The following is an 18,733-nucleotide window of genomic DNA, read 5'->3' on the forward strand; positions in this document are numbered from 1 at the left end:
CTTCAGGATCAAAGCAAAGCTGTGGAGAGATCTTGCTTTCCTAAACTGGATCTAGAGCGTAGTCTTAAATTCCTACTGTGTTCAAATTTTTGCATGTTAATATGAACTGATATTACTGATAATCAATTATTGCAACTCATTGTATGTTGATTTACCCTTCTATGTGGAGAGACCTTTTCAAGTTTTGTAGAATGCTGCTGCTAGGCTTACTCTAGATTGGAGGTGACCCACAACTCCCCTGCTTTATGTAATCATTAGTTGCCAGTGCAGCATAATAATAATGCTTCTATATCGCTCCATGGTGAAACCTTGAACTCTGTATACAATTCTGGAACAGTTCCCCTATGAGGAAAGGCTGAAGAGGTTAGGGCTGTTCAGCTTGGAGAAGAGATGGCTGAGGGGGGATATGATAGAGGTCTTTAAGATCATGAGAGGTCTTGAATGAGTAGATGTGAATTGGTTATTTACACTTTCGAATAATAGAAGGACTTTATGTAAATCACACAAAGCTTTTTACAGATAGGTGACAAATCATAGTAAATAAATGTAATGTAAATAAATCCTTATACTCGTGACTATATTCTTTAAATCAGACTGTATAACATTGAAGTGCACAAATATTTAGTGTAGTACCAAATTATTTTCTACTTTTAAATTAGAAAATGCAAGCTGATTACCATTTAAAAATGGTAGCTTTCAAAGTTTCAAACTTCATAATTATGTTGAAACAAAACCTTAATGAAATGGAAAAACCACTTAACAGGTTAGCACAGCAAGCTAGGGCATGTTTTCCTGAGAGTGCTGTAACTTCAGTAGTTTCTCATATTGATTTTAGTCAATGGAACACAATAATGAACAGCCATTAGGCTACTGCAAATATGAACTGGTACTAGCTGCTACTATGTATCAGTATATAGAAGCATATTTATTAAATATTACCATGCCAATAGAAGACAACATATCTGAATAGAAGTAAATACTTTTAACTACTGCAATGCAGTCATTTTGTTTCAAAAACACATTAGGTGTTGCATGTATGTACTTACAGAAACAATGCCAAATGACAATTTTAATAGATTACAGAACAGTGTACAAGTATAAAACACTGGTTTTGTATTTCAAAAGTTGCAGGAACATTGCCAGTCATTTAAACAGCTTCTACAAAACATGTCAGTAGATTACATAAAAGACACTATATACAATATAAAAGGGCAGAAAGGGCATCCTCACTGTAAAAATAATTTAAAACAAAATCTCTAAAATTTAAAATAGTTTGCTATAGCACAACTTGGTACACAGTATCATGCAAGTGAAAACTAACTTACTGCATTCTTAGTGTAACCAAATAAATTTGACTTCCAGAAATTACACTGTAAGACCACATGCCAACAGATGAACAACAGTCATTCTTGCTAACACACATTTCTTAACCTATATCTGGGCATTAATTTATAGCACTATTGCTGTATGCTCAAGAACAGCTAAATGTAAATATTTCTAAAGTCTTGCTAAAGGAAATTGAAATATATATATTAAAAATGTTCTATAGCTGTTTTGGGCTGGTATTGAAAATAGACCATGCAGATGGAAAGAGATTGCTATACTACTATCTTGGGCAATTTTAGAACGATAGCTGTAGAGAAAAGGAAACAATCCTCAGTCTGCAATTTTGTGTGACATCCAATTTACAGGCTATACAGCATCATTTAAAAAGCAAGCTTCTTTAAGGGGGTATCACTATAGGAAATGCAAAGAGGACCATTTTCAGGATGTCAAAAAGTTCTTCAAATTACAGACACTACACTTCAAAGAGGCATATTTTAACTAATCAAAATGTTTTATAAAATTACTGTGGAACTGTAAACAGCTTTAAGTTGATCTTATCGAAAGAATAAAGCCTGAAAAAGATATCACAGTTTGACTTAAATACTAGGAAATCATTTTCCAACTAAAGTACCAATATTAAAAATTTGTAATAGCTTGCATCTTCACATCTTGGCAGTTTTGTTTTATTGAAAAGGACTTTGTTATGCAAGCTGTACCACAGTGATAGGCATGTCCATACAATGTACTAGAAAACAGACCATGAGAAATCAAAGGAGGCACATTTGTTTCTACAAGTGAAAAACCCAGAGCATTTCAGTAAATGCTTTTATTTTTTAAGTTTTATGAGCCAGTATAGAGATTGCTGCGTGTCCACAGGAAGTATGATCCATCCACATTCAAGAAACACTGACATTCTGTGCTTTTCATAGCTCTGTCAGCATTTTCTGTCATTCTCAGTAAGGCATAAAGTACTATATTTTCAATTCCACTCACTCTCTCATCTACTCATGTTGAGTATGACTGTGAAAACATACAAAGTATAAAAATAACAAATTTTCTGTATGTTAAAACAAAATATTAGCTGCCACAATAAACTGTGGAAAATGCCAGTGTTTCATGACCCACTATATAAGAAACTAAACTCAAGCAGAAGCATAAGGAGTTTTAAAATCAACCATTCAAAAACAGAAACAAAAGATTTGGGAAATACCATTCTTCTTTGGTCTAGATTAGCTGTTCCCTTTGTATTAAATTTAGGATTCTAAATGGCTTTTACAAAACTTTTCAAAAGTGTGTTTCATGCAGAAAAAAATAGTATAGACATATGTTTGATAGAATAAATGAACCCTAAAAACATGAACACAGTGACTGTTAACAGATGCTATTAGTACCTCATTTGAAAAGTAATCATTTAGTGTTGAATAAGTAATCAAGCACAGGATTACTGAAATGGTCCACAAATTATGTATGAAAACTTTCTATTTAGTAGTTTATACATATTATACCTTTATTGTTTCCTTGCTCTACTAAGTCCGGAAGTAAGAGTGTTCATTCTCACATGCCAAAGCTCCTGCTGGTGGAAAAGTTACCATACTCAGGTACAAATTGCATTACAACTTCAGTGATGTACTGTCAATCCCTAGGGTTTCCTCTGTCAATTCATTTCCTGCCTCTCTTTCGATCCCATTTATCCCAAAGCCTGTTCCATCTTCTCCATCTGGAACATCGGCATCCTCCTCAATACCATTGTAGAATTCTTCAGTCTCACTTTCCTCTTCCACAGGTTCTTCTAAGCTGGGGCTGTGGCAAGATTCACTGTCACTATTACTTCCACATGAACTGGATGATATATCATCTTCTGAATCAGAATACACCTCAGCACCATGAAAAATGTAGCGATTTGGTGTTAAAAATAGGTATTGCGTACCTGAAATGTAGAAGATAAAATATATTTCAACATAGTAGTGCCTATAAAACTAGGGATCTTCATGTGCATTTAATCCAAAAATGAAGCAAGCCTTGCTTAATGCTGAGAACCACATAGGTATTTCATTAATAGATATATAGTACAGTATCAGACTGATCCAAAATGGTATAACTTTTTGGAAGAAATCTACCATTTATGTCCGATATGAAAGTTCAATAAAGACCTGGGTATAAGGCTTCCTTTCCAATAAGGGCATTTATACACTGGTATACCGCCTCAGAGATGTGAATCGGAACCGGAATCGGTTTGGATTCCGGTTCAGATTCACATGTTGGTTTTTTACCATCGGGCCTGGCTGGGCAGCCGATAAACAAAAAACCCACCCCGACTCTTTAAAAGTAATCCCTTAGTTTCCCCCACCCTCCCGACCCCCCCAAAACCTTTTTTTTTTTTTTTTTTTTTTTTTTTTTACAGGTACCTGGTTGTCCAGTGGGGGGTCCCGGGAGCAATCTCCCGCTCCGTCGGCTGCCACTCCCTCTCCCGGGCCGTCAGCTGCCACTAATCAAAATGGCGCCGATGGCCCTTTGCCCTTACCTTGTGACAGGGTATCCGTGCCATTGGCCGGATCCTGTCACATGATAGGAGCACTGGATGGCCAGCGCCATCTTGTGCTCCTGCCATGTGACAGGGGCTGACCAATGGCACCGGTAGCCCCTGACACATAGTAAGGGCAAGGCTATCGGCGCCATTTTGGTTCCTGGCACCCGACGGCACGCATGCAGGAGATCACTCCTGGACCCCCGCTGGACCCCCAGGGACTTTTGGCCAGCTTGGGGGGGCCTCCTGAACCCCACAAGACTTGCCAAAAGTCCAGCGGGGGTCCGGGAGCGACCTCCTGCACTCGCGCCGTATTGCCAGTATTCAAAATGGCGCCGGCGCTAGCCTTTGCCCTCATATGTCACATGAGACCTTGGCTGAAGAATTCCAGGAAATTGTGTTATGTCCATTTCGGGTACATCGCACAGCTTAATGCCAGGAAAAAAAGGTGTAGTTATTTCTGGTGTTAAACCATGTGATAGCATAACGCATGCTATCACAAGGTGCAATATTGCCCCTCATTTCATAAATCCCACCCAAACTCCTCCCTGGTCCCACCCCTTCCAAAAATTTGTATTTGCACCATGCGCTAGTGGTATCGCATGCATTAACACCATATTGCATTTTGATGAATGACCCGGTTATTCTTTCCAGTTTTGATTCAGAAAAAACACCCCCCACACACCACATGCTCAATCTTCTAGATATTGCTTCAGCATTATGACATCATAAATCATGACATTCTATTACATCTTCTGTCTACCCAAAGTATAACTGGCTCTGTTCTTTCCTGGTTTTGATCTTATTTCTCACAATGCTTTCGGCAGATTAGAATTATCAATTAGACCTCATCCTTGTATCCAAATTCAAACAGATGTGCCCCAAGACTCTGCCTTATTGATGGCTCTCTTTAATATATCTCTTGCAAACTGAGGAAAGTGTTGTCTCTCTCTCTTTCTACTATACACAATTGGTTGCGCCACAATAGGTTGTCATGAAATATTGCCAAAACAGAAATCATTCTTTTATATCTTCCTGTTAATAACTTTCCCTCTGTCCTATCCTTTGACAGTCATTCCATCCAGTTATCCAATAAAGTTTGTAACCTTGGTATAATAATTGACCCTGATCTCTCAAGGCAATTCCACATTAAATCAGTAGTTCAAGCTTCATTCACTAAATAACATATGCTATTACATAAGACCACTCCTTAATCCAAATAACTTCCATACTGTTCTCTAGTCAGTAATTTTCAAGTCTCAATTATTGCAATTCTCTGTATGTTGGGTTTTCTGCTAATAATTTAAAATCTTTACACATCATTCAGAATATAGTTGCATGAATTCTCACAGGCACCAAAATATATATGACCATATTACTCCTATCCTCCACTCACTATATTGGCTCCCAGTATACTGGAAGATTCAATATAAGTTAGCAATCACGATCCACAGTCATGTCATCTCTCCTTGGATCTCTGTTACACTAAAGATTTACACTCCAACTCATACCCTCCATTCATCTAGTCAGAACCTTCTTGACATTCCATCTACCAGAGTTGTCCATCTGTCTGAGAACTGTCTCTTATTATGGAATTCCCTACCCCTACAGATGCGTAATGGAGAAATTACTTACCTGATAATTTCGTTTTCCTTAGTTTACAACAATAAACTCAGGACCAATGGGTTATGTTCCCCTGCCAGCAGATGGAGACTGAGTCAGATTTCAGAGCTGACAACACTCTAGATACACCCCTGCAGTGACATCAGCCCTTCAGTATTCTCTTTAAAAGACACTGGAAATACTATTAAAAAACAATTTAAAATGATTAAAAATGGTTAACCATAACTGTACTCAACCAAACACTGAACCCCAGTAAGAATATTGATGCCCTGATCTAGGGACTGGATGACAGCTTATCCATAATCTCTTGGAATCTATATCCACTCTACATGTGAATTCTTGGCACCGTTCTTAGGCAGCTGTGGGTGGGATGCTAAGTCCATCTGTCTACACTAAGGAAAACAAAATTATCAGGTAAGTAGTTTCTCCATTTCTTAGCGTGGAGCCAGATAGACTCAGGACCAATGGGGTGTACAAAAGCTACTCCCCCATGCAAAGGCTGAATCCTCTCTGGCCTGTACATGCGGGCGATAGAACCTGGAGATGGTCTGCAAGGAGGACCACGTTGCCGCTTGGCCGATATCAACAGAAGACAGTAGTCTAGCTTCCGCCCATGAGATCACCTGAACCCTACTGGAATGAGCTTTAACCTGAGAAGGTAATGGTTTTCCTGCCTCTACATAGGCTCCCGTGACCTCGTCCTTAATCCAGCGAGCTATAGTAGCTTGCAAAACTGGCTCGCCCTGCTTCCTTCCACCATGAAGGACAAACAGGTGGTCCATCTTTCAGACTGGTTCTGAAACTTCCAGATACCACACCAAACGTCTGACATTCAAATGACAAAGGAATTGGTATTCTTCTGGTTCCTTGTGCTCATCTAGGGAAGGCAATGAAATGGACCGATTCAAATGAAACTCTAAGACCACCTTGGGCAAGAAGGATGGAATGGTATGAAGCTGTAATGTTCCTGGAGTCATCCGGAACGGTTCCAGATACAATGCCTGTAGTTCAGAGATGCGACGTGATGAGCATATAGCCTCGGCTTCATTTCCTTTGCTTTCAGGCGAAGAGACATCGAGACGCTGTGTCCTTTTCAAAATGGTAGCCAAGTCTATGTACAGATAAGTACTGTTCTTTTTATTCTTGTTCAAGAATTCAGAATTAATTTTGTCATTGATGTCTTTAGGTGAATTTATCGAGATGCTGTGTCCTTTTCGTAAAGGTGAAAGTGATATGACTCACTATTCATAGATATCATTGTATGCCCCTGAAGAAGCTTCACAACGAAACACGGGCCGTGTTGGGTCTGGTTAAAATTGAATACGAAGAGTCTTTCACTAGTACACACCAGAAGAAGTTTTACAAAAATTTAAAAATCCAAAAAAATATAGATTTCATTAAAAAGGACTTTATAAGGTGGGTGATGTGTAGACCGGTTGGTCACTGTTTAAGTGTCACAACGACAGGCTTGCTGACACCTTTTAGGCTATAATATTTAATTAATTTGGTTTCCACTAATTTTTTGTTGATTATATTTGTGTGGTACACCACTGACTTTTTCGACTAATTCAGATTTCAATTACCCCAATATTGACTGGGTAAATGTATCATCAGGACTTGCTAGAGATATAAAGTTCCTGGATGTAATAAATGATTGTTTCATGGAGCAATTGGTTCAGGAACCAACAAGAGAGGGAGCTATTTTAGATTTAATTCTTAGTGGAACACAGGATTTGGTGAGAGAGGTAACGGTGGTGGGGCCACTTGGCAACAGTGATCATAACATGATCAAATTTAAACTAATAACTGGAAGGGAGACAATAAGTAAATCTGCAGCTCTAACACTAAACTTTCAAAAGGGAAACTGATAAAATGAGGAAAATAGTCAGAAAAAAAAACTGAAAGGTGCAGCTGCAAAGGTTAAAAGTGTTCAACAGGCTTGGACATTGTTTAAAAATACAATCCTAGAGGCACAGTCCATATGTATTCCATGCATTAAGAAAGGTGGAAGGAAGTCAAAACGATTACCATCATGGTTAAAAGGTGAGGTGAAAGAGGCTATTTTAGCCAAAAAATCATCCTTCAAAAATTGGAAGAAGGATCCATCTGAAGAAAATAGGATAAAACATAAGCATTGTCAAGCTAAGTGTAAAACATTGATAAAACAGGCGAAGAGAGAATTTGAAATGAAGTTGGCCATAGAGGCAAAAACTCATAATAAAAACTTTTTAAAATATATCCAAAGCAAGAAACCTGTGAGGGAGTCGGTTGGACCATTAGATGACCGAGGGGTTAAAGGGGCTCTTAGGGAAGATACGGCCATTGCAGAAAGACTAAATGAATTCTTTGCTTCCGTGTTTACTAATGAGGATGTTGCGGAGATACCAGTTCCGGAGATGGTTTTCAGGGGTGATGAGTCAGGCGAACTGAACGAAATCACTGTCAACCTGGAAGATGTAGTAGGTCAGATTGACAAACTAAAGAGTAGCAAGTCACCTGGACCAGATGGTATGCATCCTAGGGTACTAAAGGAATTCAAAAATGAAATTTCTGACCTATTAGTTAAAATTTGTAACCTATCATTAAAATCATCCATTGTACCTGAAGACTGGAGGGTGGCCAATGTAACCCCAATATTTAAAAAAAGGCTCCAGGGGCGATCCGGGTAACTATAGACCAGTGAGCCTAACTTCAGTGCCGGGAAAAATAGTGGAAACTATCCTCAAGATCAAAATTGTAGAGCATATAGAAAGTCATGATTTAATGGAACACAGTCAACACGGATTTACCCAAGGGAAGTCTTGCCTAACAAACCTGCTTCATTTTTTTGAAGGGGTTAATAAACATGTGGATAAAGGTGAACCGGTAGATATAGTGTATTTGGATTTTCAGAAGGCGTTTGACAAAGTCCCTCATGAGAGGCTTCTACGAAAACTAAAAAGTCATGGGATAGGAGGCGATGTCCTTTCGTGGATTACAAACTGGTTAAAAGACAGGAAACAGAGAGTAGGTCTAAATGGTCAATTTTCTCAGTGGAAAAGGGTAAACAGTGGAGTGCCTCAGGGAACTGTACTTGGACCGGTGCTTTTCAATATATATATATATAAATGATCTGGAAAGGAATACGGCAAGTGACGTTATCAAATTTGTGGATGATACAAAATTATTCAGAGTAGTTAAATCACAAGCAGACTGTGATACATTACAAGAGGACCTTGCAAGACTTGAAGATTGGGCATCCAAATGGCAGATGAAATTTAATGTGGACAAGTGCAAGGTGTTGCATATAGGGAAAAATAACCCTTGCTGTAGTTACACGATGTTAGGTTCCATATTAGGAGCTACCACCCAAGAAAGAGATTCTAGGCGTCATAGTAGATAATACATTGAAATAGTCGGCTCAGTGTGCTGCAGCAGTCAAAAAAGCAAATAGAATGTTAGGAATTATTAGGAAGGGAATGGTTAATAAAACGGAAAATGTTATAATGCCTCTGTATCGCTCCATGGTGAGACCACACCTTGAATACTGTGTACAATTCTGGTCGCCGTATCTCAAAAAAGATATAGTTGCAATGGAGAAGGTACAGAGAAGGGCAACCAAAATGATAAAGGGGATGGAACAGTTCCCCTATGAGGAAAGGCTGAAGAGGTTAGGGCTTTTCAGCTTGGAGAAGAAACGGCTGAGGGGGGATATAATAGAGGTCTTTAAGATCATGAGAGGTCTTGAACGAGTAGATGTGACTCTGTTATTTACACTTTCGAATAATAGAAGGACTAGGGGGCATTCCATGAAGTTAGCAAGTAGCACATTTAAGACTAATTGGAGAAAATTCTTTTTCACTCAACGCACAATAAAGCTCTGGAATTTGTTGCCAGAGGATGTGGTTAGTGCAGTTAGTGTAGCTGGGTTCAAAAAAGGTTTGGATAAGTTCTTGGAAGAGAAGTCCATTAACTGCTATTAATCAAGTTTACTTAGGGAATAGCCACTGCTATTAATTGCATCAGTAGCATGGGATCTTCTAGGTGTTTGGGTAATTGCCAGGTTCTTGTGGCCTGGTTTGGCCTCTGTTGGAAACAGGATGCTGGGCTTGATGGACCCTTGGTCTGACCCAGCATGGCAATTTCTTATGTTCTTATGTTCTTGTGCTGGGAGTGGCAAGGAGACATCATGAATATGTCTCAAGGAATGCTGTGAAATTCCAGCACACATCCTTCTCACATGAACTCCAGTACCCATGTGCCCAAAGTGATCTTGACCCACCTCTAGTAGAAGAGAGATAGTTGAACCCCCCCTCTCCTTGTTTCAAGGGGGGGGGGGGGGCGTTGGAAAAATTTTGTTGGAGGGGGGGTTCGGGACAAACCTGAACCCATGCTGGCCCCTCTCTTGGGCTGTCAACTACGAAAGGGCTGAGACCTCCCAAAGGGCGGACACCTCAAATGTCATTTTTGTTGGGGCAAAAGCTTTGGGAGCCCCTGGATCAATCCCTTATAGGTGAGAGGTGCTGTAATTGCTTTCTCTTATCTTCTGGTAGCCGGGGAACTGAAGATTTGCCCTATTTACTGACCAGCTTTTCCAATTTGCTTCCAAAAAGTGATCCTTTAAAAGGGCATCTTTGTAAGATTTGCCTTGGAGGTTGCTTCTGCTGAACAATTCCACAGCCATAGCTGTCTTCTAGCCGCCATCACTGAGGCCACTCCTATGGCCGAAGTACAGACTAGATTTGAGCCTATGACAGCTAAAAAGGTGGCAGCGGGTTCCATAACTGCTCTGGAATTCACCCCCGAATCATCCACCTCTTGAGAGAGGAGTAGGCACGAACAAGCTACCAGGGCACAACCAGAAGCAATCTGTAAGGTCATTGCTACTGCGTCAAAGGCCTGTTAAAGATGGACTCCATCTGTCTATTGTGCACATCTAAGGCCGCTCCTCCCTCTCCTGGGATAGTTGTTTGCTTAGAGATGGCACAGACCAGCACATCCACTTTAGGGAAACAAACACTCTCTCACTGCCGGATCCAGCAGATATAGAGCTTCTAACGCTCATCCTCCTTTAAAAACTTACTTCTGGGGCATTCCATTCCAGGTCAATCAACTCCTGGATGGCTTCCAGTACTGAAAAACAGCAAGAGGCTTTCCATAGGGAACTCAAAATGGAACTCTTCTTTGTTTCCGTCAGAGTCGACCCCAGGAACTCCCAGCATTTTCAGTGTCTGGGAAACCAGGGCCAGTACTTCGTCTCTATGGAAATACCATATCATCCTCCAATTCGGTTCTAAACCAGGAGGAATTTCCCCATCTTCCAAGGAATCTGCATCCTCTTCTTCATTTGTGGCATCCGGGTCCCTGCCAGGGATACCGTTGGTGAGGCAAGGCATGCCTCGAGGTCTGCCAATAGTCCTGGGAGAGGGAGGGCTTACCAGCTGAGGTTCCATCCAGATAGGGGCAAGTGAGGTAGAAGACTGCACTTGTATGAGGGCTGAAGGCCCTGGAAAAATTCCACCCAAGAGAAGGCAACTGGGTCCATGCCTAGCCCAGGAGGCACTGGGGTAGGTGCCGCTGAATTTCCCTGTCCCATGGATGACCCAGTCCCAGGGGTACTCAGATCCAGGTACTTCCAGTTAAGGCTGTGGCTAACGCATCCTCTGAATAGGAGGCGCCGGGCTTAGCAAAGTTCGGAGAGGCCATCTCTCCCTAGGCTTCCTCACAGTGCTGACATAAGTTGGAATCCAGATCAGACTCTGAAGCCCTAATATGAGAAGCAGCGCAGAGAGAAAGGCGCTTATATTTCTTGGCTGCCTGAGCCATTGGCAGCGGTAACTGCATTCTGTCAGCTCGCGCTTAAACTTTTATGCACACAGATTTCGGGCACCTAGGCGGGAAGCAGCAAGGCGCATGCCCAGCCTGTGTGCCTGGCTTTACCTGCATTCTGCACTTAGTAGGTTGTACACATATATATGCGCGCAACGTTATGAGCACTGCGCATACAGACATTCTAAGGAGGGCAATATGGCCCGCACAAAGATGCGTGCAAGATGGCGCCACCACAGCCTACTACGCAGTGTGCCAACCAAGCCTAAAGCGGGGCCTAGCCCACCAGGGGGAGGGGGGGCGTTCAACCCACTCGGAAGCCCACTTCCCCTTATGTCGGTATGGTGTGCTGAGCTAAGAGACCGGAGGAAGTCTTACCAAAACCCCTCAAAATGTCTCTGAATAGGGAGATTTTTTTTTTTTTTTTTACCACTTAGCTGGGCTCAGTGCTTACCGGCAGAGTACAGACAGAGTCTCCAACTGCGGGGGGAGAGGGCTTTGGCGATTACTGCCGCGCTCTGCTTCCTGCACCTGCTGCCTAAGCAGCAAAGTCCATGCCAGGAACCGGCTACCGGACCAAGGCACACCTCTGAGGACCTTGGAAATTGCCTCAGGAATTCTCAACTGGGGGAGGGTCCTTTAGGTATCACCACAGGAGAGCGGGGCTCAATTTTTTTTCTCCAATTTAAATGTAGAATATCTCCTTCCAAAATGTACAGCAATCCCCATAGGGAGAGCTACGTCCACCACCTGCTGAAGACTGAGAAATACTGGAGGAATGAGGTCACTGCAGGGTTATATCTAGGGTGACGTTAGCTTTGAAATCTGACTCAGTCTCCATCTGCTGCCAGGGGAGCAAAACCCATTGGTTCAGAGTCCATCTGGCTACTCGCTAGGAAATATGAAAGATTCTAAAGCTTTCAAAAAAGCACTGAAGACCTTTAAGAAAAGCCTTTTAACTCCCCAGTTTAAGACCATTTAATTGTACATGCTATGCTCTATTCTTTTAAGTTGTTAAAGGCAAGCAAACTGTTTAATATTTGTTTGTCTCATATATTTGAGTTTTCATCCTCATTGTCATGCTGTTTTAATGTTTGCTTTATGGATGTATCCCACCCTGAACTACTGGAAGGAACAGGTTATAAATATTTTAAATAAAATTAAAATAAAGTGGAAGTATTTGGGGCCTGATGAATACTGTGCTCTTTTCCGCTTCCTGTATCCTATGCTGTTGTGGGAATAAGAGGAGGAGATAAGATAGCGGAAGGAAGGAAGAGACAAGAGATAGAATGGTGGAAAATAAAGAGACAGATGGGGAAAAAAAAGCAGTAATGGGAGGGGTGCCATGGACAGATAGAGACAAATATAAATGAGTGAAACACAGGGGCGACAGAGAAGAGATGGTGATATAAGGGGAGACAGAAGTTGATTACAAAAATCGTCATTATTAACTCAGCATCTTGACAGGCAGAGTTAGTACTTAGCTTTAGCCCCCTTGAAGCCACCCCTCTCAGAGGGCTAGAAGCAGATCCTGGAGGTCCCTTTCTCCTCTCCTTCATCCTGATCCAGACTTTTCTTCTTTTCTTCATCACTCACTCAGCTGGAGGACAAGGGCAGAATTTCATTCATCTTCTGCCAGCTGCCATCTGTAATATGCTGCTCCTAATTTCAGAGTTTCACACATCTGGGGCCATATGGATTTTAACAGGGGCAGTTCAAATCATGGAACTAGCAACATGGTAGAGGAAGGAGGTGGGTATGAAGATCCACTCTTTCTGCCAAGAGGATCCAGAATTGGGAAGTGAGGTAGAAGGAGAGAAACTTGAATCTGTCTAGTCCTTCCCACCCCCACCAGAAAGGGGCTATGCTGCCCAGTTGATGGTTATTTCAACAGTTCTCAGAGTTGTGATATTTTTTTTTTTTTTTATTTTTATGAATGCTCATCATATAAGCTACTCAGAGTTGCAGTGATTGGGTGGCATATAAATATTTTATTAGGCAAATTGGAGAGAAACTAGGCATGGGAGAGGAAACTAAGTTAGAGAGACAAGCTGGTATAGAGGGAGATGGAGGAGAAAGAAAAGGACAAAGTCTGAAGAAATAAAAGGAAGACAGACAGTAGTCATTAACAAGAAAACACTGATCCAAAAGGTATTGGTTAAACATATGTTTTGAATCAGATTAGATCCTTCATATAAGATATATTGATGTAAAGCCTTAGTCTTTCCAGAAATATCAAGAGCTACTACACACGCTTCATGTAAAAGATTTGTCAAAATAACATGAAGTTCTTGATTAAACTGAGAATTTTGGTTATTTTATCACTGAAATGTCAAATTCAGAGATTGGGTAAACATTATTTTGAGCCAGATCAGCTTAATGAATGTGACTAGTAAAATATTTTTTGACCTAATACAATTCATAAATATATTATGGTTTCAATCTGAGACCTGTTTCTAGGAATTGTTTTCTTTCTGCCTGGAGATTAAGAAGAATAGTCTATTGTGGTAATATTCAAAGGCATTTAGCCAGATAACTCACATTTTCCAGCTAAATGGCAACTTTCTGAATGAGTCAGTTATCCAGCTAGATTTTAGCCACAAAAAAAAAAAGTACTCTAGGGCAGGCCTAATTTATTCTGCTAACTTTAGGTCAGCCTCACAACAGGTCTAGTTATAACTGGCTAAGTGGCAGATTTTTTTTTATTTATTTATTTATTTATTTATTTATTTATTTTTAAAGAGTACTGTGTGGGCCTGTGGCCCAAGCCTTCCCCAAGTAATAATTTTACCCCTCTGCACTGAAAGGTCAAGCTTTCCTTAACTGCTCCTTCCCCCTAAAGATCTCTGAAAGTGGATAAGTGGTAGGAATCCAGGGTTAGCTTCCCTATGACCTACGCCCACTTCCTAATTCTGTAAATTACCTAAAATTACTGTATCTCCCTTCCCCGGAAAATATTTTTTTTATTATTGGTTATAATTGCTTGTTCTGTGCTAATTAAATTGGCTAGAGCCAATCCAGATTTCTTGGCTAGGTTATCAGATTCCCTGGCTTGCTGACCTTTAGGCCAAAGAGCATCCTATGAAGTACCCATTGCCACCTATACTAGTCCTTTTGGGAGCAATTTGATACTAGAGTATATGTTGATATCATACAGAAAGCCAAACCCATTGATACAAAAAGAGCAAATTAAAGGTCACAAAATAGACAAAACACAATTCATATGACAGCACATTATCACGCAAAAAGAGCAGCCTTAGATAAAGCTGAAATGGTAGCTGGCATTGAAGTAATTTAAAAGGTGGTACCTAGATCTGTATCTTCATGTTTAGCGATTGTAAAGTTGTGGGTGTAAGGGACTATAAGAACTATGTATGCACTTTTGAATCATTTTGGATAAGTCTCTGGAAACTTTAAGAACGGTCTTATTTTATCATGCTGGAGATTTACATTGGAAACAAGACAGTAAAACTATTAGTCTGTGCCAATATCCTCTGAAAAGTCATTTGGTCAGTTTTATAAACTGAACAGATTCTGTGCATGGCATTTGCAACAGCATAAGCATTACTACATACAAAATTAAGTGAAAGGATTGGAAGGTGAATGATTTTAACAGCTCATACTTGTACAAGATTATTAAATGTACCAATGTTAATCAGTGGTATGAGTACTGGTTTACAAAACCAGTTTTACTGAGTTTGATCCTCATCAGAGCTTTGTTACTGCCCTTTTACATTGAACTAGTTTGCTCAGTGTGTTGTGGCGATCAAAGCAGCAAACAGAATGTTAGGAATTATTAGGAAAGCAAATAGAACGGAGGATGCCATAATGCCTTTGTATTGCTCCATGGTGAGACTGCACCTTGAATACTGTGTGCAATTCTAGTCACCGCATCTCAAAAAGGATATAGCTGCAGTGGAGAAGTCAGAGAAAGGTGACCAATGAGGAAAGGCTAAAGAAGTTAGGATTGATCAGTTTAGAGAAGAGACAACTGAGGAGGGATATGACAGAAGTCTACAAAATCATGAAAGGACTTGAACAAGTTATTGTAAATCAGTTTACTCTCTCAGATAATAGAAGGACCAGGGGGAACACCATGAAGTTAGCAAGTAGCTCCTTTAAAACAAATCAAAAAAAATTCTCTCTCACTCAGCACATAGATAAGCTCTGGAACTCATTGCAGAGGATGTGGTTACAGCAGTTAGTGTAACTTGGTTTAAAAAAGGTTTGGATAAGTTCCTAGAGGAAAAATCCATAAACCTTTATGGTAATTAATAAGCAATAGTAGCTTGTGATGTATCTAATGTCTGGGTATTTGCCAGGTACTTGTGACTTGGATTGGCCACTGTTGGAAACAGGATACTGGGCTTGAAGGACCCTTGGTCTGACCCAGTGTGGCATATAGCAGAGTTGCTTACTTGTAACAGGTTTCTCCCAGGACAGCAGAACCCACAATCCAGTGGGGGTACTGAAAGCACTGAGAGGAAAGGATCACCTTGCTGGTGGCTGAAAGGAATCAGTAAGTTTTTGCTTGGGACATTGTCTTTTTTAAAAGTATTGGGGCAAAGTTAACTATTTGGTAATATTATTTAGTGTGTTTGTGTTTTTAATAGTTAGTAAGGCAGCAAATAAACAGAAGTTAGACTGTATTTTTACATAGTCAGTCAGTAAGGCAGCTAGTAAGCAGTAGTTAGACTGTTTGTATATTAAAAAAAAAAAAAAAAGTAGAAAGCAGCTAGAAATGAGCTAGGAGCAGTGTATACCTAAGTAAAAGGTTGAAAAGTTCAGTTCAATTACTCACCTTGGAAAGGTGTTGAGGTAGTGTGATTTGGTTTTATTTAAGGATTTTTATATACCGGGGTCCGTAAGAAACATCACCTCAGTTTACATTCAAACATTAATTCAGCATAGAGCTTTACAATATAACATAATAACTGTATGAATATAAGACTAATTATTGTTTGATTAGGTACCAACATTTGTTAATCAAGAGAGCAATGAGTCACTCTGGCTGACCTACTGAAGTTAGACTGTTTGTATTTCCCAACCTTTGCCCACCCACCCCTAGCTCATCTAATTTATAGGCAGGTGCCACTTTAAAAAAAAAAACAACACACCACCTTATTGAGAGTTTGATCATTCCCGTGTAGGCCACATATAGTGAATTCACTAATACATTTAAAGGACATTCCTACTCCCATGATAACCTAAAACTTTAAGTAGGAACTGAACAAATCTGAGATGAAGGCAGCAGTCCAGCAGCAAGAGGGGGACTTCCCAGTCTTTTACATAGAGTGTCACATGTATGATTTCTTTACCCGCCGGTGAGAAATTGTATGTGTGCCCATCTCTTCCGAAGAGATGGGCTCCACCTTAACCAGGGTGGAACCAAACTGCTGGCGCTAACTTTTGAAAAGGAGATAGTGCAGCTTTTAAACTAGAACAAAGGGGAAAGCAGACAGTCACTCAGCAGCGCATGGTTCAGAGAGAGGTATCTTCAAAGGATACTAATGACACATTAGAATTAGGGCATCCCAACAGTGAGGTTCCAATTATAAGAAAAGTAGTCCAAGTGCCTGTAACTAAAAACTCAGCTGAGCTAAAAAATTTAACTTATTCCTATCAATTAAAAAGCAGAATGAAAATACAAACAAAAAACAAACTTTGAAATGCTTGTATGCTAATGCCAGAAGTCTAAGAAGTAAGATGGAAGAATTAGAATGTATAGCAGTGAATGATGACAGACTTAATTGGCATTTCAGAGACATGGTGGAAGGAGGACAACCAATGGGACAGTGCTATACTGGGGTACAAATTATATCACAATGACAGGAGCACCCGGGAGGCGGTGTGGCGCTTTATGTCCGGGATTGCATAGAGCCCAACAGGATAAACATCCTGCATGAGACTAAATGCACAATTGAATCTTTATGGGTAGAAATCCCTTGTGTGTCGGGGAAGACTATAGTGATAGGAGTATACTACCGACCACCTGGTCAGACTGATAGTGAAATAGTAAGAGAAATTAGGGAAGCTAACCAAATTGGTAGTGCGGTAATAATGGGAGACTTCAATTACCCCAATATTGACTGGGTAAATGTATCATCGGTACATACTAGAGATATAAAGTTCTTGGATGGAATAAATGACATTTTTATGGAGCAATTGGTTCAGGTACAGATGACAGAGGGAGCAATTTTAGATCTAATTCTCAGTGGAGCACAGGATTTGGTGAGAGAGATAACAGTGGTGGGGCTGCTTGGCAATAGTGATCATAATATGATCGAATTTGAATTAATGACTGGAAGGGGGACAGTAAGAAAATCCACGGCTCTCGTGCTAAACTTTCAAAAGGGAAACTTTGATAAAATGAGAAAAATTGTTAGAAAAAAACTGAAAGGAACAGTTACAAAGGTAAAAAGTGTGCAAGAGGCGTGGTCATTGTTAAAAAATACCATCCTAGAAGCACAGTCCAGATTTATTCCACACACTAAAAAAAAGTGGAAAGAAGGCAAAACATTACCGGCATGGTTAAAAGGGGAGGTGAAAGAAGCTATTTTAGCCAAAAGATCTTCATTCAAAATTTAGAAGAAGGATCCAACAGAAGAAAATAGGATAATGCATAAGCGTTGGAAAGTTAAATGTAAGACATTGATAAGACAGGCTAAGAGAGAATTTGAAAAGAAGTTGGCTGTAGAGGCAAAAACTCACAGTAAAAACTTTAAATATATCTGAAGCAGAAAGCCTGTGAGGGAGTAAGTTGGACCGTTAGATGATCGAGGGGTTAAAGGGGCACTTAGAGAAGATAAGGTAATCGCAGAAAGATTAAATGATTTCTTTGCTTCGGTGTTTACTAAAGAGTATGTTGGCTAGATACCCATTCCGGAGAAGGTACAAAGCTATCACACAGACCATGCTATTTCAATCAGCTACATTTGTAAATATGTATATCAAGTAACCTTGTATAATATAGTTAAGTTTTCTCTATCCCTCTCTCTTCTTTTTCAGTTTTGTTCAGTTTTCCGCTGTTGGGAACTCTTTCAGTTGTCCCCACCCCTCTCCCTGTTTTTTGTACTTTCCTCCTTTTGTTATTATGTAAACAGATATGATGTGTATTTTAATGTCGGTATAGAAAAGCTGTTAATAATAAATAAATAAATGGTTTTCATGGGTAATGACTCAGATGGATTAAACCAAATCATGGTGAACCTAGAAGATGCGGTAGGCCTGATTGATAAACTGAATAGTAGTAAATCACCTGGACCGGATGGTATACACCCCAGGGTTCTGAAGGAATTAAAAAATGAAATTTTAGACCTATTAGTAAAAATGTGTAACCTATCATTAAAATCATCCATTGTACCTGAAGACTGGAGGATAGCTAATGTAACCCCAATATTTAAAAAGGGCTCCAGGGGCGATCCGGGAAACTACAGACCGGTTAGCCTAACT

The 18,733-nt window shown here is 40.2% G+C and overlaps 1 protein-coding gene across 5 annotated transcripts in view; it reads right to left on the reverse strand.

The window, feature by feature from the left end:
- Positions 1 to 658: 658 nt before the first annotated feature.
- The window catches only part of SIRT1 (sirtuin 1), a 94,795-nt gene continuing 76,720 nt past the window's right edge, over positions 659 to 18,733 (reverse strand). For 2 of the 5 annotated variants that reach the window (XM_029609709.1, XM_029609708.1), the window contains exon 9: positions 660 to 3,253. In XM_029609709.1, coding sequence (XP_029465569.1) covers positions 2,937 to 3,253 — 317 coding nt within the window. In that variant the 3' untranslated portion in view covers positions 660 to 2,936. Of the gene's footprint in view, positions 3,254 to 12,175; positions 12,882 to 13,155; positions 13,374 to 18,733 lie in introns of those variants that run through there. The other 3 variants (XM_029609704.1, XM_029609707.1, XM_029609705.1) reach the window with 3 other exon arrangements.

Source organism: Rhinatrema bivittatum, chromosome 7 (genome assembly GCF_901001135.1).
Source record: "Rhinatrema bivittatum chromosome 7, aRhiBiv1.1, whole genome shotgun sequence".
NCBI classification, from domain to species: domain Eukaryota; kingdom Metazoa; phylum Chordata; class Amphibia; order Gymnophiona; family Rhinatrematidae; genus Rhinatrema; species Rhinatrema bivittatum.